This window comes from Charadrius vociferus, unplaced genomic scaffold (genome assembly GCF_000708025.1).
Source record: "Charadrius vociferus isolate BGI_N301 unplaced genomic scaffold, ASM70802v2 scaffold326, whole genome shotgun sequence".
Lineage (NCBI taxonomy): Eukaryota > Metazoa > Chordata > Aves > Charadriiformes > Charadriidae > Charadrius > Charadrius vociferus.
In genome coordinates, this window is record NW_009649062.1 from 2,988,544 (window position 1) to 3,012,076 (window position 23,533).

Genomic DNA, 23,533 nt, shown 5'->3' on the forward strand with positions numbered 1-23,533 from the left:
AGGTATTTAAGTTGATATATAATGTGCAGCACAGACACAGCTTTAAAATTACATAAATTTGATTTTATGAATAGTGCATGCAAAAGAGAAATAGAATAATTACTTGGTGTAATTTACCTTGCCTTACTACTCTTCTGTTTAGACTAGTCTGATTGGTGCAAATGAACAAGTAATTAACGTGCAATAGAAGGCACATACTAAATCATACCTTGAAGTCACTAAGATGATTATTCTCCCTTCTTTCAAATGAAACCTTTAGAAATTAAGTAAAGAAGAGCTAGCTGACCTGAAAAGCTCTCTGACAAAATACTTCACAGAAGGGATGGGAAAGAGCAGCGGCGTTACTTCTCTGTACTTTGTGGAGGAAGGACAGAGGTGAGGGAGCTGACTTTGCTTTGGGGGATTTTGCTGGTGGTTGGATTTTTGGTATTTGCAACAGGAAAGTAGGTAGTGCTTCCACACCGTTATCCCTTCTATTTCGTGAAAGTAGCAGCAGTGTTCCCAATTTGTTCAACAGTTATTTACCTTTTCTACAGGAGACTCCAGAAATTTCCCATTCTCCTGTAGAGTTCACTGGATAAAGGCAGGCAGTTTCAGTGGGTGAAGCCACCGCTAGTTGCTGGCTGTCAACCTGGAGAGGCGCTTGCTGCAGTAGATGGATATTTATTATTATCAACAAGTAACTTCTGCCCCCTTTCTTCCCTATTTTATGTGATTTTTTTTAATCTCCCCCTCCTCTTCCACAGAGCACAAGGCTCACTCTCTTCATCTAGAGACAGTGTCAGTTCTACTGCTTACTTCAATGGAACAATTGTACCCCGTAAGAAAAAAAATGCCAAGAAGATAGTCTCTAAAAGGATATGATAAATGTTGGGCTGCTATAAATTACTGCTTAGTCTGTAATACTGCAATTTTTAAGATAACTACAGCTTTGGTGAAAATTGTAACAAAAATGTGGGGTTTGTTTTTTGGGTTTTTTTTCTCTCTCTCTATTTTGTCTCCCCATGCCTTGCCCCTTTGCCTCCCCAGGAAATCTCCCAATCTAGAAGACCTGCCTTTGGAGCACGTGGCTGGCGATAAGTACATATATGAAGAACTTCTTGGCCTAAAATTTAGAATTTCTCCTCATGCATTTTTCCAAGTAAGGATGATACAAAGTTGTTAATTTAACTGTATTTGCATTAATGCCCTTATGCTTGGCTAGTGCTGTGTAACAAGATGTTACATACCTAGAGATTTAATCTTTTATATATTTGGTGTGATTAAATACCTTTGAGTATTATGTTTGGCTGTAAAAAGAGCGAACAAGTGTAAACTTGATGGGGGCATGTTGGAGACAACCATTTTTTTCTTTTTACTGGTTCAGTATCATTTGCGTCCTGTTGAACTGTACGCAGAACATGCAATATGTAGCTCAGGAATCTTTAGTACGAATTTTTATTTTTCCAAAACTTACTTCTTCCCTTTAAAGCCACAGCAGGTAGCCTGTATTACTGAAATAGGAAGGAAGTGTATTATCACTTGGTACCATAAACATGTTGAAGCTGAACTGTATTTTCTATTATTTGCCACAGATTATAGGCTACTTTTTTTTTAACCAACAGTGTGCTTTGCTTGCTCTTTAAGACAAAGAATATGCTCTAGAGGCACTGGTTTAGAAAGCTTATTATATACACTGTGTCCTTAACCATAGTGTGTAATTACAGCATTTGGTTTAAAGCAGTGTTAACAAACAAGGTTAAAATAAAACGTGCTGAGTGTACTGTCATTGTTACATTCGCCTGGTTTTGAATCTTTACTACTTCCTATTCAAGGAGAGGAAGTCTTTTTAAAGTCTAGGCTTCACTTTATTGCTTAGCATTTTGCTTAATTATTTTGTTTGTTGTCTCCTGTAGCTTCCAAACTTACTTCTTAGGTACTGTAGAACAAGTCATGTTTTTACTAGAACATAGATAACAAAACATTACTTCTCAGAATTGAGTGGTGAGCAGGGCTCGCTCAGTCCTGTGGGATTGTAACTTATTCATGAAGTTGGCTTGTTTCTTAGAAAGGAGGAAAAGAAAACGTGCTTTACTAAGACTTGTTAAAATACGTTTACTATTTGTGAAGAAGTAGACCTATTTGACACGTAATTTCACAGGTAAACACCCAAGCTGCAGAAGTTTTGTATACCGCCATTGGGGAGTGGGCGCAGCTGAGCCCTGAGAGCACTGTACTTGACGTTTGCTGTGGCACAGGAACTATTGGGATTTCTTTGGCAAAGGTGAGTGAGTAACTTCTCTTCCTGGATATAATCTACTTCTAACAGATGCAGATCTTTAGTTGTGCTTACAATGAAAGAAAATACTTGATTCACTTGAAACGAAACATTATTAATTTCTAATTAAACTGCCTGCAGCTGTTTTACCAGATCATTATGAAAGCTCGTCCTTGTGTCAAGCAGCCTAAATTATTTTGAAAGTAATTCGGTCAAGAGAGGCAGTAGTTCTGTAGGATAGCCAAAGTTTACTAGAATCTATCCACTTAACTGATGAATAACCATTTCTTGTATCATTTTTAGAGCGGAGCTTGCTAGACCATATAAGGAAGTCTGTCACCCCCCAAAAGAAAGACACCAGCCTAACTAGAGTCTTGTGACGTACAGCTTGAGATAAATGGTGTTCATCCCACAATTTTAGTCTAGAAAGTCCCACTTTATTTGCACAGGTCCCTTCCCAGCCCTTTTTCTGGCTGCAAGGCACTAATTCTCTGAGCAGGTACTGGTCAGGTCCCTGCCTAGTAGTGAATTGCTGACGCTATGAATAGCGGTTACATTTACATACCACCAACTACAGAAAGTAAAGAAAGTGATTGGAATTGAACTCTGCCAAGAGGCTGTGCAGGATGCCAAAGTGAATGCCCAGATTAACGGTTAGTTAAGCTAAACCACCAAGATCTTTGTTTGTTAAGAACTACAGTAGTTGTATAGCAAGTTCCTCTTTACATTATCTAAGCAGCTGGGAATTACATGTTGTTGATAGTAATCTTGTCCGTTTTAAATATTTAATCTCCCTTGAAAACAAATACTATGTTAATCTGTGAGATCAATTTTCCTTCCCCCCCCCCCCCCCTCCAAAAATAAAACATTTCAGTGTAAAAGTGAGATGAAGCCACAGTTGCCCTCATAAATAAAACATTATTTTTTGGTGGGGTTTTGCTTCAGTTCAGATAATGGAAGATGCTGGAGTTACTGTTGTTTAACTGATAGAAGTACCAGCGATTGTTTAAATTACACTGATTTCAGGGTAGACTAAACAATTTGTAGTTTCCAAGATATAAGAAATTAATATCCAATTTGAGTGTACTGAAAGATGCTTTGACTAGTTAAGTACTCTGAAAATGTCTTTTCATTTTTTGTAGAACTGAGTAATATTGAATTTCATTGTGGGAAGGCTGAAGATATTGTTCCTTCCCTAATTAACATATTAGCGCCTCAGAACCTGATTACTATTGTGGATCCACCACGAGCAGGATTGCGTAAGTTTGCCTTCTCTTACATTTTAACCCTGTTCTCCCAGTCGGTGTTCAGTGGTGAACCTCAGCAAGCACCAATGGGATAAATTAAGTGGGAGGCTTCAGGCGTAGCTCGAAGCAGCAGGGTAGTGCAGCAGTTTGGTCCTGGAATGTTTCTGCGAGTCTGGTGACGCACACAGAGCTAGTGAACAGCTGTCTTGGTTTTGCTCACCCAGATTCCAAAGTAATTCTCGCCATTAGAAGAGCTGAACATCTGAAGAAGCTCATCTATGTGTCCTGCAATCCCAGAGCCGCGATGAATAACTTTGTGGAGTGAGTATTTCTTGTGGAGTATTTCTTGCATTAAGTTAACTAAGTAAATGTGGCAAAAAGAAAAGTATGTGCTTCTTGGGGACGGGGACCATTGTTGGATTTTTATTTTTAAGCCATACTCATTGAGGTTTACCCGTTCCCAGAACCAGCTGACAGCTGCTGCACAGCAAGCTGGGAACTGTATTACCCAATACACAAGTAATAATGGAAATATTAGGGGTGGTGAATAACCCTATCATGGAGCTGAGGTTTGGGGAAGAAAAACCTCTCTTAAAAGAGTAGCAGTGATGAACAGTACAGTGACGCATTCATGCCGTTCTTCCTCCCCTTTCCCATCAAGCCTTTGCCGGGCCCCTTCCAACAGAGTGAAAGGAGCCTCCTTCCGTCCCGTTAAAGCAATGGCCGTGGACCTCTTCCCGCAGACCAGGCACTGCGAGTTACTGATATTCTTTGAAAGGGTTGACTATGCGAACGGGAGCTCTGCTGAAGCAACGCCAGATGCTGCTCAAGCCCCAGCAGCAGGATTTGACTTGGCCCATGTGGATGGCACTGACCCGCCTAACAGTGACAGGAGCCAGGCGACTCCTGTACGTGCAGATCCTGCACTTGAAGAGAGGGAATCGACTTAACTCCTGAGAGATGGTCTCCAGAAACTACTTTTGTTTGTTAACTGCTCCAATAATACTGTTTCTGTAACATCAAGGTAATAAATCTCTGTACAACAGAGTAGTTCCAAGGCTTCCAAGTTATTTCATCATAATGAAGTTTAACTTAAATTAGTGTCTACTGTCAGGTCATACGCTGCTTTTCTCCTCCTGCCCTCAGGGAGATTTAGGTGAGTGAAGTAATACATGTGGTGGTCTTACTCTTTAAGGAGTTGAAAGAGCTTTAAATAAAGTATTCTGCAGCTATATTCAGATACAGCTATTTGAAACCTGGGCTGATTTTTAAGGCAACGCTGTCCCTTCCAGTGCGAGTATAACACGCCGCACTCGCAGCATTAGTGAGTAGCTGCTGGTCACCACCCACCAGCGAGAAGGGCCCTGTGCAGGGACAAACGGCCGTACCCAGGTCCCAGAGCCAGTAATCTTGTTACAGGGACCTACAACTGCCCCTACTACCTTTTTTCCGCTCTGCTAGCCTGTCTGAACAGTCCTGTGTCTTTTGAGTAAGCTAGGAAACATTCAGCGATCTTAAAAACCTTCCATAAACCATTCACTTGCTAAATCATCACTAGGAAGCAACAAACTTGTATTCTAATAAAAATGCTACAATTTTTAAAGCGGTGATGACTTAGCTCTAGGCATACTCTCACCAGGGAAAACATACAGCCAGAAACGAACTGTGCAGACACCAGTCGGGGCCATCGAGCATGGGAGGAAGACGCAGGTTTTTTATTTTTGATAGAGAGGCTGATTTTCCTCTCAGCCTGTTAGTAACTCTGCACCGTGGATACCATGAGTCAAGTGAGCGCTAGGAAGTCCTGTAGCCCCACTGAGGCTTTTTGGTGCTGCAGTAGCTTTACAAAGGCTAACCTCAGCCTCATGGAAAACAGTTACGGAAGAGTGGCGTCTAATTCAGTGATTGCTGAAGAATGAGAAAGCAACAGGAGTATAACCTCAGCTTATTTAGTGTTTGAGGTCGTAACTGAAGTACACTTTTGGGGACACACTGTGTCTTTCTACCAAACCTCTGCCCTAGATTCTGATGGATCTTATCCTGGGTATCTTCCCAACCGTCTCACTGAGAGCCCCGTGCAGCAGAGAAAACGGTAGTCGTATCTAATGCAAGACCGTAACACAGTAAGCAGGTACTGCCAACCCCAGCTCACGACACGACCACAAGCCGTGTGGCGATGAGGCACAGCACCTCGAGCTGCACTGCAGTGTACGTACTGGGTGTGAGGACAAACTGGCTGAGCCTCCTGCCCTTGCACAACTCGCTCTCCAGTCAGGGTTCACACTTCCTTGCAGATGCTCAGCACCTAGCGTTAATGTAACGGACTGTGATCTGCGCTACAGAGCAGACAATAGTACTGACTGTTAGAAGGAATAACCATTTTAAATCTCAAGCCATTGAACATATTTCCCATGTACGTTTAATAGGGACTGAACAAAAAAATCCACTACAACATCGCAGAGACTTGCCGTTCCCCTTCCTTTCCAGGCAGGTACCAAACCCAGCACCTTTGGGTTGCACCATTTCCAACTGTGACATCAGCTAAGTAAAAATACAAATTCCAATGCAAGAACAAGTTTTAACTCAATTTCACTCCAACTGATGTCTAACCATGCAAACAGTCAATTCCTTACCAAAAAACTGACGAAGTGTTTCCATAACCAATGAGCCTGTACTGATTTAATTTCTATTTAAAAATACCTACAAGAATCAAGAAGTAAAAACTCCTTTTTCTAAATATGCTTAAGCTATCATAATACTGATCACACTGGAGCATTTTATAATATCAAACTTTATTGCTCAAAACTAATTGTCTGAAAAATACACATGTAGTACTCAAAGACCAAACACACAGGATTATATATGATTGTGCAGGAAAAAAAGCAAGCAGAGGCTCAGTGAAAATGAGGCTTTATAGTTGTACCAATTCAGCACTGGCGTCAAGCAACCGCGCCCAACACGATTCATACAGCAACCACCGTTACCTGCCTGGGCAACAAGAATGAGTTTTGTTTTGTGTTCCCACTGTCTCATACGCATCAGAATACTGTAACTGCTCATCTCATTTGGTTAACAACAGCATGGCTTCTTGCACTTCACATTTCTTCCCACAGAAAGTTACGAGGCTATCGCTTCGCTTCCTGGATTTTACTCCGGAACCAAAGTACAGTCGAGAGAATTAGTAAGATAATCATGATGCTTTTAAATACTTGGATGTCAGAAATATATTTGTATAAAGCCCAACAGCATCACAGGAAAGTGGGAGTTTACATACAACAGTTAAGTTTACGCATAATAGTCTTTCCAAACTTCTGAGTACCAACTACTTCATCAGTTTTGTTTAATAAATACGTAAGAAAAAGCTGGATGACTGGTGTTTAAATAGGTAGCATCTGACTAGTCACTGGAAGTCACAGTAAGTTTTCCATCAGTACCATAAAGATTTGAATGCACACGAATTTAATCCTTAAAGTCAATATACCACACTTTTGTTGAGAAGCACATAATATGCAAAGCAAAACCTGTTTTAATTCCCAAAGGATGGAACAGTTCTTAAAAATACACTCCATCCCCACAAAAATACCCATCCTCCTCTGGATACAGAAGGGATAAATAACAAATATCAGTGACAAAAGCAGCAGTTGTTTTATGCATTCATACTATCAAGATCTAAACCTTTACAGCCGATTACCTAGAAAAGACACAAGCGTTACAAGACAAGTTTAGGATACATCTTGAATCACACTGTAAGTGTTCATGCAGAAGCTGAAGTTAATGCAATGATCTATCCTCTATCACAGCAGCTCGTGCTTATGTGCAAATGCGAGACTTACACTTCAAACAATAGTAAACATTAAAACACAAGAATACTTCACAATGACATAAACAGCAGTTAAGTTGTTTGTTCCAGCAGTTATTGCGCTATTTTCTGGACATCTCTCCAGTTAAAGGCTGCAGCAAGGTCTAATACCATCTTTTTGTGTTTGTTTTTGTTTAGAATGCATAATATACGTTCTAGGCTTTGGTTCACAATGAAATCTCTAGATGTTTTAAGGGCAACGGTCACCTTGTGATTCTGATAGTGGCAGACTGAGGTAATACAGCAATCCTCTCAAAAAGAACGAAAACAAATTTGTAAGCGAGGCATCTATGGGTATTCTGCAGGTGACCTGCAAATGCATTGACATTCTGATTTCAGAAAAATAAAAACATCTACACAGGTGATTTGTCTTTTACAGTGCTGTCCAAGTACAGATTTTTCTGCTGAAAACACATAAGCTGAAGTAAAACCCATCTAAAAGAGTAATACATTTAGGCATAGAAGATATAAGCCCTGTCTTTATGAAAACAAAACAAAACCAAAAAAAAAAAACCAAAGAGAGACAAACAGTAATCACTGCTTGTCACTACTGCACCAATATTATATACCCTTCAAAAGATGGAGATTTATTAAAGCTATACAAAAAAAGCAGAGGCAGTGTTTTGTTTTTTTTTTTCTTTTTCTTTTTTTAGATAGGCCACTTCTTTAACGAATAGTTTATGTATAGTCTTCCAACTACCCGTATCCTGTTCTAACAGGATTACAACTTGTGGAACTGAAAAGCTAAGTATAATAATAAAAATGGGTGAATTCATATTTGCAGAGACCTCTGAGCATATCACTCAAACACAGAAATAGGTAAGATTCCAAGACGACTCCTGTTTAACCTCAAACATTATATGCAACATATTCGAGAACATTAGTTTGAGATACAAACTAAACCACACATATTTCCAAAATAAGGGGCACTATTAAAAGGAGGTCTTACAACACTGATGCCAATATTGTTAAAATCCAGTAGGCACTAAATTGATTATACTGCAGCACTCTACACATAACATGGTAAAAAAACCCCAAACAACAACAACAAAAGAAGAAAAAAAACCCAAAGCAATCTCCCCTCAAGCCCCCAGACCACGGTCCGGGTAAGCACCAGGAGCAGCAGCAAGGATAACACACAGAGCTCTCCCTCCCCCAGGAGCAGGAGTGCACAACATGGCCCTGCAACTCTTACACACACCACCGCAGCCCTGCCACCAGCGTGGCTTTCACTCTCTTCTTTAAGAGCCAGGCAAAGAACCCACAGAGACGGTTCCAAGAGAAGACATCCTGCCGTGACCCACAGGACAGCCCCAGTGAAGAACCAAACCCACAGAGCAGTGCTTTCGCTACAGCCAAAACTGTTTCTTCTGTGCTTAATTTAGTAAAGCCTCGGATGACATAGTGAGTACTGCCTTCTTCTCTAAGATTGTATTTTGTAATAGTTGCACATTTGTGATTTTCTTATTTATCAGTATAACCTGTTACGGTCTCATTCTACTCATTCCTCTAGGTCATATTCCAAATCTACATTCTAATTTCCATTGCAGAAGTCACACTTTTTCTTTAAAAACTAAAATGTAATTAAAAAAGTAAAACCAAAAACTTCTTAAAAAACCTAAATTGCTGCAGTTATTTCAGATTTCTCAGGGTTGTGTTTTTTTTTTTTTTAAGATTCTTTGCTTTTACGGTGCAAATAATTAAGACTTAATTGATCAAGTCAGATGTATTCTGACTCCAAACAAATGAGAAATTGTTTTATTGCTGGGAGAAGGGAGTGGAAGGTCTTTAAACACCTCATTGGCAAAATATTTTCAGACTGTCAACCATAGTCAGCTGCGTTTTGGCTCCAAGCTTTGAAAACAGCCTTTCAAAGTACAGTTTTTATTTTCATCAAATAGGGCCACATTTTCTCCTTTTAACTGATTTGTAAACTAATGTAGGTTCTTTTCAGTTAAAGTAAAAGCCAATAATTTTGGATATCCAGCCTGTTGCTCTTAACACTACCAGGTATACTTGTTCTTTTCAAGTAATTGAAAAATCTTCATACTGTGATCTTGAATAACTAAGCCTGGCAGGAGACAAAAACCAAACCAGAATAAAAGTAACAGCATTACTGGCCTAATCCTGTGGCATTAGGAACGTTGCTCATCACTTTCATGTATTTGTCACCAAAGTGTCTTATCAGTGCATATTATTATGTGCTGAAATGCAACAAAACTTTTCACAAAAATAGTTTTTTAGGCATGTTCATACAAGAAGATGTACATATATTTCTTTTATATATACATATATATGAATGTGTGTGTGTGTATATATATATTTATCAGCTTCAACCTGTACATAGAAATTCTGAATTTCATCCTTAAAACACATCCATTTCAAACAACATGGATGGCTTTCCAGGAAAAAGTGCTTGATTGGGTTTATCCTGTGTGAACATGCCTCTCCTCTGTGCATTTGCCCAAGTAGAGATTTTTATGATCAATCCTTTAAACGTACATATCTCAGAGGTATTAAAAAAAAAAAAAGAAAAAAAAAGTAGGAAAAAGTAATATTGCCCTGATGATGCAAAAAGAACAATGCATAACTGAAGCAGCTTGGATTTTAAAAGTTATCTTGCATTCTGCAGCAAACAATTTTTAAATAATTGTTGAAAATGTAGTTCCGCCATTTGTGTTATTGCTCCCCACTTGTAAATTTTCTCATTAGACATCAACAGTACACAGAGGTTCGCTACCAGGTTGAGCCGATTCCACTATTGTCATCTTGGGTTTCTTTCGTGTTTCCTCCTAAAAGGAGATGAAACAACCCCCACCACAGTCAAAGAGAATAACAACACCACACCATTTTACAATTTTGAACAATTTCAGCCAAATCTATGTGTCAATCTTTGTGAAAAGCTAACTTGTTCTAATGTTAAAAATAAGTTTACCAAAGTAGGTAAAATTAAGCTATAAGACAGGATGAAAATCTCTCTAAAAGTAACCCCCCTCCCCCCCAATATCAAGTCTGCAAAAATTCTAATAATTGGTACATCTGACTCATGGCATTCTTCCCATTTAGAAATACAAACCAGCATATACTCACTCTTTCTTGTGCCAATTTTTTCATTTCTTCCTGTAACTTGTTCAGGATGTGCAGATTTGGCTTGTTCTTTTTGGCATACTGCTGAAGTTCTATCACACTTTTATCAGAGGTTTCCTATATAACAGAACCACAAGCAGGAACAGATGAGCTTTTTTGGATGAAAAAAAAATAAATTAAAATTTGTGGAGCAGAAGTTTAATCTGTGATAGCTGTACTACCTTAAGTAATAACATATATTTACACAAGTTGGTTAAATATTAAATAGGTTATATAATTTCAGCCTGGAAGATGCGAGATTAACAGAATTACTGTTGTCAATGAAAGCACTCATTTTACGTTCTGGCAACAGCAAGGTACGAGAATCAATTCAGAAGAACTGAGAATTGCTCATGAAATGCACACGGCCTTTACCATGACAGGGAACAACACTATTATGCGAAAATAGGTATCATAAAAGCTTTGTTGTAACTAAACTAAAACAGACAAACAAACCCCACAACAGAAAAACATAAAAGCAAACACACAATCAAATGGTAGGTTACAATCAAACAAAATCATGTTCACCTGTTTAACCATCTTGCTACTCTCTCTACCATACATACGCAAAAGAGAGCCCCAATTTTTCACATGCGGGTGCAGTAGCTGCAGGATTTTCTGAGAAGCTAATTGTTTCCCCACTCTTTTATTTTTGCCTGTAAAAATAATCATGAAAATGTGTCAATACTGGCACATTACATAATTAGATGAACACCAATATTTACTTGTGTTATGCAAAATTGAGATACCAGAGAAGAGTAGAATAAGCCTGTAACAAGCTAGATAGTTGAACGAGCACCTACGAAACAGACAACAAAGGAGAACAGGAGAAGAGGAAGTTACCATCAGTGGTCACACTGAGTACTGTACTTACACCAGCCTCGCACCGTGTGCTTGCCACAAGTCATGACATATTCACTCTTCTGATTTTTACCAGGAATCACTTCAAACTTTATGGATGTATCACCCATTCCATGGTTTCTTAAGCACAAAGAAAATCAGTATCAGATACGAAGTAAAATTACAAACAACTGAAGTGGTTGCAGTTACCTTTGACAGTCACTGCAATGGAATTAGATACATCATAAGTTTTAAGACATTAATTAATACGAGTTCTTTTTTAGATCAGGAACTTGACTTGAATGGAAAGGCAGGCCTATATAAAGTAAAACCAAATATATTTCTATGTCCCACAGCTAAATCCTAATGTCAGAAGACAAGCGGCATAAATAGCAAATGTGAACTAAAGGAAGACACAGCATTAACCAGTTCAGTCCACATCACGTCTGTTACGGCCGCAGTGAGTGCGGGAAGCTTGGCCAGCCCACAAGTGTCCAAGTCAGCGACAAACACTGTGGGTACTGGCAACCCATGTGCCCCGACCGAAGCACCTGCACACAGCAGAATTTGCTCCTTATTCTGCAGCCTTACCTTTTAAGGCACTCATGGAGAATCTGATATGGAGACAAGAGTCCAGCTTTACTGGTGAGTTCATATACCCGTGAGTCCTCAATACTGATATGGTTAAAATACTACAAAGGAATTGAAAAGTATTATTGAGCTTTTGTGCAACTAAGACCTTAATACTGTTCCTAACCATCATTTCTCCTTTGTAACATTAAACAAGTTCTATTACTCTGTGCTTAATACTTTAAAAAGTATTTTTAAATCCATTAATGGAGGTATTTACCAACATCATTAAGACTGCCACATCTAATCATATATTTGCAGATAGAAATTTAAGTAATTCTTTTAACTCTGATTTTATATTATACAAGATGAACAGAGTCTTACAAATTCTTCATCATCCTTTCTCCCTCAGGACAAGGCTATTTTATGTGTTTTAACTAATAATGAAATTCTACTTACCCAAATGCTGTGGTTTAATAAAAGAAAACATAACAGCTACTGGAGCGTTTTGTATTTTATTTTAAAACAACAGGAAAAATTCTCTGCATTGTCTTAATAACCATTTCAATAGTTTAGGGCATACAATATAGTTTTAAGTTAAAGCAAGTGTATGAACAACTCATTCACTTTTTAAAATGAAAATACTCCTTTCAGGCCCATGACTGATTTTTTTCCTTTACTCCTTACTGATGGTCTGTTACATGCTGAATTGGAAGTGAACATATCACTGTTTCATATTTCCACTACCTGAAAATATAGCACACACTCTCTGCTTTTTTTCCTTTGATTTTCCCAAATATCACTGCTTAAAGTCTGAAATTTCAGCTGTCTGAGCTGGCAATAAGTAGCTTTCACAGCAAAGTGAAAATATCTCGGAAGCCTGGGTACTTTTAATTCTTACTTGGTCTAAGACAATCACACAAAACCAGACAGCATCAAGCTTTGAACTTTTCAAGGCACCAACTAGAGGATTCTGAAAGCCAGGACAGTACAGCCAGTCTGACTGCCTTGGAACATATTTCGGGTCTTCAGTACGTGACCTGGTATTCCAACAAGGGACTAGCTCTCTGCATCACAGTAAATTTTCTGATCCATTCTAACAGGAAAAAAAGTATTTTCATTGCTATAGATCTTGCTATAAATGAAGAATTTCACACTTCCATCTGACTGAGAAAAAAATGTTACAAATTTTCGTTAATATTTCTGAATTTGAAGGGTAATATTTTTAAAACCAGACTCCAATAATGACAGCCAGAAAGCAAGAGTTCAGTACCTCAAGTTCTTCACTGTCTTTGGGCTTCTCCTCAGAGGTCTGTTTAACAAAGTCGGGAATAAGGATTTCCAGTGTAGCCCGAGCTGCAGAAAATGATTAAACATCTTGATTACATTTATTTTAAACAATGATTGTAAAGAAAACCAGCAGAAGAGCTGGTAAAGAGGCTTGCTTAAGCAAGCCTCACATCTCCCCTAGAGATATCCACTCATATTAGAGAATAACTTTACAGATAAGATGGGCATCTTCTATTTGTAAGAAGTATAACAACTTGCACTTTGAGGAAAAAAAAATATTCTATTTGTCCAAGTTGATAATGAAAGTCTCACAACTAATTAAACCAAGAAGAAACTGCTTTTTACAAATGCCTATGAGAGGAAAAAAAAATATAATCAAGTCTCATTTTAAAAGTGACATAGAGCCCTTAGAACCTAAAATTAGAAAGTTATCACCCCCTAATTGTTGCAGGCAAACCGTAGCATTGTGTCACTAGGGCACTCAGAACCCTAGTATTATACAAAAGTATTTGCCTAAGTTGTCACAGCAAAATACCTTTTTTCATGCACAAACAATTATGGGCTGGCTTTTGGCGATTTAGCTACGCTGACATATTTTACAAGCACAGAAAGTACCACAAACACATTATACATCTTTACATTTTGAGGAGCTATTTTCTTTTGATCCTTGTGCTAAAGACATTTAAACCTGGAGATCAGTAAGAAGTTCTAACATGTCAGACATTCTCATCTAGATCTTAATTATTTGCATATTTGTTAGACTTAAACAGTTAGAACTTACTAATAAAGGCAAGTACTTGGAAATCAATAATCACATAGTTCAGCACAATTGTTTTATTACCAGAAAGAAAACCAAACCAAAACAAAATCTTCAGTTTGTTTTTTTGTTGTTGTTTTGTTTTTAAAGAAGGGCAAAGACTTGCATTTTGTTAAAATCCACACACCAGGTGTTTATATAGCAGGTGGCATTATCAATCTGGAACCCCCAACATGTTTTATTGGTCTGATCATTAGAGACAGACACTCTTACTCAGTACACACCAACAGTTCACATTAAGTTAACATCTGAAATGTCTTCATTGTTTTCTATCCCAGTACACTGATGAAATTAGGGTTGTCAGGACAGTCTCTGCAACAGTATTTATCTCTTTCACGAAAAAGACAAGTGTACTTTCTTCCACTATTAACAAAATGATTCCTACTTACTATTGCAAATATGTCATCTTCAAAGCAGATATGAAAACAGATAAACAATTCAGCAGTTTGTATTAAGAAAGAAAAAACGTTACCAGCTTTATTCTTGGCAAGTTTTTTGCTGCTGGCAGTTCCTGCCCCATAAGTTACTCCATCAATTATCACTGAGGCTCCAAAAGGTTCACTTGGGTTCTCTGGAAATAGAGGAGGAAAGAAAAAGAAAGCTTTTCAGAATTCCCAATGTAAAATACTCATCATGAACATGAAATACCACCACTATCAAGATCTGTTTTCTTCTCCATTTCAACTTCAAGATGGAAATTGTTTACTCTTCAGAAAGACTAAGAATTGCTTACTCCAGTATATGAAAAACTAATTGAGTTTTCCATTAACAGACTTACCACCATGTTCTTCATTCTTCCAAATGAAGAACTTTTACATTTTAAGAGATCATTTGTAATCTGTCAGAATTCAAATGTTAATTCCAAAGTTTTTGCATCACTAGCACAGTGTAAATACAAGAGTTACACATTTTGATACTGAAAATTCAGTTACATTATGTAATGCATATATAGGAATAACGTAAATCTGAATAATTACAGATTCCACACTAAACTAAGGTGCCTGACTTGTAATTCCTTGGATGCTGACTGTAGGACTCAATCCTTTCAAACCTGCTGCAGAAAAAGGTGCAATTGATTCCTCCTCCATGAAGTACCCCCCAAAACCCCCTAAAAAAGCAAAAATGCAAGGAATGTATGCTATACCACTTTGTAAAGCAATCTCAAATGCAGCTACATAAGGCAATATGCCTGGAATTTACAGAAAAAAGAAATCCAACGTTAATTTGATTCCAGTTATATTTGCCATATATGTAACATTTTAAGATTCTTGATTAAGCATCAAGTGCACTCCCCCACAACATTTATCTAAAATAAAATTCTCCCCGAGTTTTTGTTTTTGAGTGTTAGCACCACTTACAGTCTCAGAACAGCCTAAGTCAGGAACTACCTCTCACACCACTAACAGAATAAAATTAAAAGCTGTTTAAAAACACAAAGAGATAACCATCCAGCGTTTCCTATAAATCCTCCACTAACCACAGAACAACATAGCCTCATTAACTCTACAAATTACTTTTAGTCCAGTAGAATGACACTTCTATTTCCATTCTTCTATGAGCAAAACTAGTCAACATTTATACCAAATCAATTCCTGCCAACTGCTATGAACTTTTTGCAATCTGCACCTAACTAGTAATGTCTCCACTAATATTAATTACAATTTATCAATGACCTTAGAGAATAATCACACAAGACAAGTAGTCTACATAGCCATTTCTGGTTTCCATTTACATTTTTAACAATTTATACATACAGAATCCTCTTAGGATCAGCAGATTAAAATATGAACCTTCATGACATAACAATCAGAACATACAGTAACTTGAACAAGTAAAGGATTTTAAAACTCTACACATAAAAAACCTACTGTATTTTTTATTAATTGGAAGAAAACCAGAACAGAACCACAAAAATATCTCAAATTATTGTAGCTTTAGAGAGGGTATATATGTGTCGGCAGAAGTCTTTCAAATTCTTAATGGCTTCATAACTGAAGGCCTACGTATTTCTCTTCAGAAACTATTTGAGTTCAGCATTTAACTCCCCCTCCCCCCCCCCGCCCCCAGTATTCTGGTGGTTCAATAAAACAATGCATGCCTTATCGGATTTTCTGAACATCAATGACAAGAAAATTTAGCAAATATTAATTGTACACAGTAGGCAAAACTAGTTGTCCGTATTTCACTGGTGCGTCCTTGAAGATGCAAATGAGTTAAATCTATTTTTACTTAGGCATAGTTTTCCAAGTGAAAAGCCATATTATTATTTTAAATATAAAACCGCTTTTATCCTCAAGAGCCATGTTTAAGATATAGAAAACATTTCCTAGCTAGAACTTGACTCACAATAGACTTTCAAGACATCTCCTAGGAAAAGGGTCCATGGTTCCTTGTTTGGGTTTTTTTGTTTGTTTGGTTTGGGGTTTGTTTGTTTTTTTAAGATATCCAAGCATGAGATAAGCCCTTCAAAACAGCATGTGGTCAATTAGAAAACATAACAGACTATAAAAGACTTACCACATTCAAAGAAATTGTAAACAGGGCGAACCTTCAGGACTCGTTGCATATATTCATGCAGTATGCAAACTTCGGATTTCCCATTGGGATTAATGACAAATTCTACAAAAAAAGAGAGGAGGAGGGGAAGACAGCTAAGCAGTTCCAGTCTTTAAAAGACAATTTCTACTACAAATAAATAAATTACAAGCTACAAGGGATAAGCGCCTGCTCAAATTAAATGCATTGCTGTTGAATCAGACATGGATAATTATGACCTCAAAGTCCATTTTCTCTGAAAAAGTATTGAGAAATAAGTGAGAAATTTCTATCAACAAATGGAAATGCGCTAATTATGAGCTAATTCAAATATTCTGTGTTCAGTGTTTGAAGTCCCATGGTCTCTGGACCTCTACACACAACATTTTTGGCAGCTAACATCAATTAGAAATACTCTAATTTGTTGTATCACGTGTCTCCTCCCTTCTAACAATAAGCACATAGACTTCAAATCCACAAACCAGAATCACTCTGGGTTTTCCCCCCCAAAAGAATCCTGTTTAGCAAGCCACAGATCAGGTCACTGTCCCCTTGTCCTGAACATGCTCTTTTTATTTGAAAGTCCTATTTTTATTTTTCTTTCTGCAACAGTATCATTAGTCAAGAGCACAAACCCTGCCTCAGTGAGCACTATGGCAGTATCGGAGAGAAAGTTAAAATTTAGATAGGTAAAGTGCAAGCAAGTCCTTAATTCAGACAGTTTCAATGTGTCACTAAACCTAGAATTTAAGATAAAGTGTGTTAACTAAAAATTCAACTGCACCTCCCTGTAACAGGGAATGGTCAACATGCAGCTCATAATCTTTAATTCTGCTAAAGGGAAGGAACCCAGAAACATGCCAATGTACAAAACAAGAACAAAACCCAAATCACACGCCTATGGAAATTTTAAATATCAGACTGCAGTTAAACATGCTACTGTGGCTACACAGCCAATACAGATAAGAGCTAATTCGCCCAGCTAATTCATCAGACAGGATATCCACTCCTCGGACCACACATCTTAACTGTTTCCATCAAACCTCTTTAAATTTTTATTTTTAATTGTAGGTTTTAATCTCGATCAACCTGACATTTGTAACCAGTCCCTAATTTGGGAGCAATTAAAACTGGTGTAGAACTGAGAAGGCAGTAGCACTGAGTGACTAGGCAGGAGGGTTTTCAGTAACAACCAACAGTAACAAGTAGCTAAAGGTAGTAACCAGTTACCAGGACTGCAACCTTAAATAAAAAACCTTTTGCTTAGGTATTATTTTTGTTAATACAAAGTGTATTTTGACAGTATTTTTCCTTTACTGTGTAATAGGATGGATCCACAAACACAGAATTCTAGAACAAGACAGAAGTGGACTCATTACAGTATTGTTTCATTTTTTCAATCAAGCACAGAACTGTAATTAGTCTTCGATACAGAGTATGTGAAGTCCAGGTAGACAAACTAACCTTTCTTTGTAGGCGCATCTTGCACAGACAAGGTAATGAGTTTCTGATTGGCAGGGAGAATAGGCCGCTCAGATTCTGCCTGCTTCCGCTTCATTTCACGATTGAATTGCCGTCTCTCAGCCCAGGTTCTGAATTTTTTTACGGTAACTTGTTCAAAGTCAAAACGCTTTTCAAGATAGCGTCTAAAATCTTCCAGATCTAAGAAACACAAGCATGTTATTCTCTCTACTTTACCACTGAGCAAGTATTAAGTTCACTATTTCCACTGCTTTAAATACGTTACATCTATTTTTTAGACTAGAAGCAAAAGTAATGGCTTTAGTTCACATATTCAAGGTTAAGATGCTGTTTTATACTAACAGAACTAATTACAAGTTTTCCTGTTACTGGGTCAACTGCAAACTGGAAAACAAAACAAAAAAAGAGAATATTTTATTCTGTCACTTGAAGATTTTATTAAGCCCTAACCAGCATAATACCCAACACAATTTGTAACAAAACACTAGGAATTGTTCTATTTAAGCACCTATTCACTTTCTCATCACCTGAAGTAAGGTATACAGTTAGTAACAGTGGTTATGCTATTAGCCTCGGTCTCCTGAAACCAAAACTGATTATTGCTGCCTATTTATTAAACAGCGTACCACGAAACACTATATCATGATGATCCACGAACTCCGTGAATATCTGTTGGCCTCTAAACAGAACTGAACACATTTTCACATACAGAATACTAAAAGACTGCCCCCCTTGAGGTACAGCTGCTTCTCCTTCATAGGATATTTCTGCAGATATAATCAGCAAAAACTAAAGAGTAGCATCCCAAGATGTAAACACAAAAGCAAGCTGCTGGCATTGTTTCCTTCCACAAGGAATTCCAAATGCAAGTCACATTTATACTTGATCGCTCAGTATTTTTTTCAGTAATACAGAACAGATCCTATTTAAAGAGAGAGATAGACAGGTGAACTTCACGTAGAAAATAACTGCTTACTGTTTTTAGTTTTGCCTAAATATGGATGATTTTTTTTTTTTTTAGCAAATCTTTTGGCATGGTTTTGGACTAAACAGGACACATGTAACAACAAGAACAAGTTTTATGTTTGAACACTAGGAAGATAAGTGGTAGGCTATAACCCATATCAGTATTCTGAGCAGCAGTAATTTACATGGATGATACTCTCAGGTACGTAGTTGTTGTAAGTGGCACATAAGCTTTCTCTCTAAGGTCATCTGTAAGTTTGATTTTGGCAGTGATTTTGGCATCACATCTTTAGGCAGCTTTTTGTATAAAAGCTATCAGACTTGCATAAATAAAAAAAAAAAGAAGCATCATACCCCTTTGCATGAGTGCATTTACATTTGCTAGACTTGCGCAAATAAGCAAATCTAGTTTAACTGCACCATTTTTTTAAGAGGTCATACTGAAATGGATATAACTCAGCCAATAGAGAGACTACATAGAAAAGCCTATTTTAAGAAGTCACACAAACACACTTGACAACAATTCATATTTACACATTGACTTAACTGATTCTCAAACTGAGATAAAGTCTACAGGACTAAACTTTCAAAATTTTCACATTTTTGTGTGTAAAACCTTTACATGTGGACTTTCAAGTCTTCAGCAAAAATCCCCACAGTGTTTCTCTTCCTGTTAAAATCAAAATTGATTTCTAAAACTGGATATTTCTGGATATAAACTGGATATAAATCTGGATATTTCTCCAGATTTCTGCATACAAAAAACTGTGCAGAAAGACAACGGACAGCTTGATCTCAGGCAAGATATTATTCAGTTGCCAAGTCTGGGATAAATATACTTTATTCCAAATGCTGTTACCCCAACTCTAGCCAAGAAAAGACTCCACTTTCCATACATACCTACAGATTCATCTTTACATACTTCAACTTTGGCCTTAACTTGTCCTAAGGCTCCTTGTGCTGCATCTCCCCCTGAAGGGTCTTTGTCATCCAAAGGCCCAGAATCAGCAGCAGTAGAGTCTGGCTCCTCTGTTTGGCAGTCCAGTTCTGAAGATTTATCTAGGTGCTTTACAGGTGATACTTCCCCATTTGGGGTTATGTCATTGTTTTGTTCCCTTTCCTCATTTTCCTTCATTTTTTTGTAATGCAAGCAGGGAATGCTACTGAGAGGAGGATCATGTTTCTGCAAATATAAAATAATACAGAAGTTTTCAGTACCTCAAGGTCACCAAAAGCAAAACTTAAAACCAGAAGGTGTAAACTAGATGGAAGTTACTTTTATGTAGTCTAGGCTCAAGCTCCTCTCGGGTCAGCAATCTCATTCTACTCAAGTTCTGAGTATGTCCACTCCTATGGTATCTTGGCACTGTGTACCACTAACGCTAACCTTCAAAGTGTGTTTTACATCCAAATTATATTCTGTTCAATTACAGACAAATACTACATGCTTTCATAAAATCCATTAAGCTCTCTTGGGGTTTAAGCCCATAATATTAAACCCAATTTCCGCAGATTCCTTGGATTCATGAACAACACATGCTTACTTCTGTGAATGTGGACCATAAGCCACAGCTCAGGCTAGTTTATAGTTACAAATAAGTGATCTAAATACATTTCTTGGTAGAATAAAACCAACATCTTGCAGCCATATGCTAGAACAATAAAGGCACCAAACAAGACCATCTCATTCACTTTAACTACCCAAACTCATTGCGAAAAAGGAAAAACAAAACACCGTAAGAAAAATCGTATTTTTCAGAAACAGAGGAGTTTATTTTGCAGGTACCTTAATTCTAACCCTGAAAATAAGCCTGCTAAAACAGAAAAATATTCAACTGTTTGCAGGAACATATCTCTCACCCTTATGCTTCCTGTTCCCAAGAAGTAAGGCCTAGACCAGGTAACAACTCTAGATTCTCTGTGCAGATATACAGGAATGCCCGAGTTATGGAATGTCATGATCCATCCATCTGGCAAAGGTTCTGTAGGAGGGCGGCCACGACCTTTAAAGCAAAAAAGTGCTTTAAAATTGGATAGATTGCTTAGAACAACAGAAAAAGAATCAATGTTTTTATTTTTATTGCTTTTTCTGTCTCAAAGGATAAAATGACACTGAAACAAGACTAAAGAAGTTCTCTAGAAAGATTTTGTTTTGCTTTAATAAAAAGGCATATGCTTCCAACCCACGTTAAATCCTGCAAAATAACAGATTCCATTATGTTTTCAACTGAAAAGCAAGAGTAGCGCTAATTTTTATGCAGACCGATTTGTTCATTTCACCAGTGAATTTCCTCTGTTTGGTTTATTTCAGAATATAGTGAAGCTGTAAAATACTCCTCTAAAGCAGGTTCAAATTTTAATTCTAGTTCAGACTATGTTCAGTTATATTCTTCTGGATTGGTACACATTCTCAGGTCTTCTTTATTAGTAGTTTGAAATATTTACATGATGAAACTTGATAAATAAAATTACTTTCCTAATGATTTTTTTTTAAGTTAGTATTGCACACATAAAGGCTTCACAGAAAGCAATTTTAACAACAGAAGTTATACAACTAAAGTAGGATGAAGTTCACAAAGACCACAAACAGTCTTCAGCAGTTTCACAATACTGGAGAAAAAAGAACATATCATCCTTGTTCACCTCCCCACCACTGAGGTAACGTTCTTCATACTTTCTCCCAAATCCACACACTAGAATACATTCTCATTACACACAACAGATGAAGATCGAAAGCACTCCCAAAAATCAACTTCACTGTTCAGGAACATGAAAAATCATATCCTATAGTAAAAAGCCTTCAAAGAATAAAATTCTGTAATATATTAACTACTTCACAAGAATTGCTATACTACACTTTATTTTTGTCCTACAGACATACGTCACAAAAAAAAAATCCTGGATATTTACTGAACATTAACTTACTTTTAAGTACAGTTTTAATTTTGGTCATCATTGGCTGCACACTTGTTTCTCCATCAGACTGGTGATCACTTTCACCACCATATTTCTCATTTTCTAGTCTCCTTGTTTTAGGTGCTCGAAGACCCTCTTCCAGCAGAGCGTCCACATCATTATCAAAGTCATCCTGAAAGAGACTTCATCAGTCACCATCCTTCTGGGCCTACTAACCTCCCTTTCCCCTTGCAAAGAAAAAGTATGCGTTTTCTCTATGTACTTCCACAGAGAGAGAAACTAGAAATTTCCAATGATCCCAGTAAAAAGACTGAAAAATAAGAAAATAAGTTTTCGTGAGAATTTATCTTTTTCACGATAAAATGAGCTGCAATTGTGTAAGAAGCCTTTTAAACTTTATTTTTAAACAAAAGTATAGAAGCTGACACGCAACTCAGAAGTTTGACCAACATAATTTACAAAAACTTTCAGCCAAAGTTCCGTCTCTAAAATTTCTGCATTTTTTAATCAAGTACTGAACAGTTGTAGAAGAGACTGTTTCAGTGAACATCTTTACGTATTTTTTTCTAGCCACTCGGAAACCTCTTACCACCAAAAACCTGTGGATTTACTTACCTCATATGAGTAATTCAAGGTTTCTTCATCCACTTTATCTCTTTGAACGATTGCTTTAGATGTGAACCCTCCTCCTTCTTCATCTATTTCCATCAAATTGTCGGTAAAATCTTCTAGCTCATCCAGAACTGCATATTCCACTCTCTTTTCCTGATCAATATCATTTTCATCATCCTTTTTGTCATCATTGTCACCTCCTATTCCTACAGCTTTACCATTACTACCACCGAAAGGACAAACATGCAAATCCCCATTTACATTATTAATACCAAAATCCGTATCTGCCTTATAATCCTGCTCAACTCCAGTGTACAGAACTTTCCTATCTTTGCTTTTACAGCTTTCTGTAAAGCTAACGCTAATCTTTACATCTTTAAGTAACTTAAGATCTGGGGTGAACTTTCGAACTGTAGGTGCATGACGAGCAGTTCTTGGGCTTTGGTCACTATTGTTAGGGTCTATTATAAGACGACTTTTGTAGCAGGCAGATCCCTTTGTGAGAAGCTGTGTTCTGCAGATACTGTGCGTGTCCCCAGCAGGGGTATCTGACTGTCCATCACCACCAGAGCCAACGTCCATTACCTCTGCGTCACTGGACGTTTGCAGGGGAGGTGGTGGAGGCTGTTCGTTAGGCGGCAGAGGTGGGGGACAAGTATGATTCTCCACATTCATTTCTCTTGCAGGTTCTTTAGGGAGGGGTGGTACATTTTCATATTTCTCCATTTTTAAAACTACTGTTTTTAAAAAAACAATGCTTTAATAAATGTTTATAGCTATATTCCTAACATGCATAAGTCCATCAAGATTGGTTTATCATTTTCTATTCAATATGCAACACTGATGATTCAGTTAAGCTGACTACATTGTTCTTTTCATTAATGTAGACAGCTTTCAGAATCACTGTCTCAATTATTGGAAATCACAATGCATTCAGCTTAAATAGCTGAAGACTAAGACTGCATCTTCATTAGACAAGCAGGTCTCTCTTTCTTCTTTCAACCTAAAAGAAGAAG

At 37.5% G+C, this 23,533-nt stretch overlaps 2 protein-coding genes across 2 annotated transcripts in view; one reads left to right on the forward strand and one right to left on the reverse strand.

Moving 5' to 3' along the window:
* The window catches only part of TRMT2A (tRNA methyltransferase 2 homolog A (S. cerevisiae)), a 7,547-nt gene extending 3,093 nt beyond the window's left edge, over positions 1-4,454 (forward strand). The window contains exons 4-10 of the mRNA XM_009888143.1: positions 260-375; positions 1,030-1,141; positions 2,141-2,263; positions 2,835-2,910; positions 3,400-3,516; positions 3,729-3,825; positions 4,166-4,454. Coding sequence (XP_009886445.1) covers positions 260-375; positions 1,030-1,141; positions 2,141-2,263; positions 2,835-2,910; positions 3,400-3,516; positions 3,729-3,825; positions 4,166-4,454 — 930 coding nt within the window. The remainder of the gene's footprint in view (positions 1-259; positions 376-1,029; positions 1,142-2,140; positions 2,264-2,834; positions 2,911-3,399; positions 3,517-3,728; positions 3,826-4,165) is intronic.
* A 5,275-nt stretch (positions 4,455-9,729) lies between these two features.
* Positions 9,730-23,243, reverse strand: DGCR8 (DGCR8 microprocessor complex subunit). Its single transcript, XM_009888115.1, has 13 exons — positions 22,521-23,243; positions 21,915-22,077; positions 20,850-20,992; positions 19,890-20,172; positions 18,006-18,203; positions 16,524-16,625; positions 14,479-14,577; positions 13,173-13,255; positions 11,921-12,021; positions 11,364-11,470; positions 11,018-11,145; positions 10,454-10,567; positions 9,730-10,155 (listed from the first exon to the last, which is right to left on the reverse strand). Exons 1-13 carry the CDS (start codon positions 23,241-23,243, stop codon positions 10,072-10,074), a joined length of 2,328 nt encoding a protein of 775 aa, XP_009886417.1. The 3' UTR covers positions 9,730-10,071.
* Positions 23,244-23,533: the final 290 nt, after the last annotated feature.

Excerpts from the sequence above, each read along its gene's own strand:
- DGCR8 (XM_009888115.1), bottom strand. The coding sequence starts at position 23,243 with ATGGAGAAATATGAAAATGTACCACCCCTCCCTAAAGAACCTGCAAGA. Across the intron at positions 20,173-20,849 it reads TGGGAACAGGAAGCATAAGG|AAACATGATCCTCCTCTCAG; the intron begins GTGAGAGATATG and ends TTATATTTGCAG. Across the intron at positions 10,568-11,017 it reads GTAGCAAGATGGTTAAACAG|GAAACCTCTGATAAAAGTGT; the intron begins GTGAACATGATT and ends TCTGTTATATAG.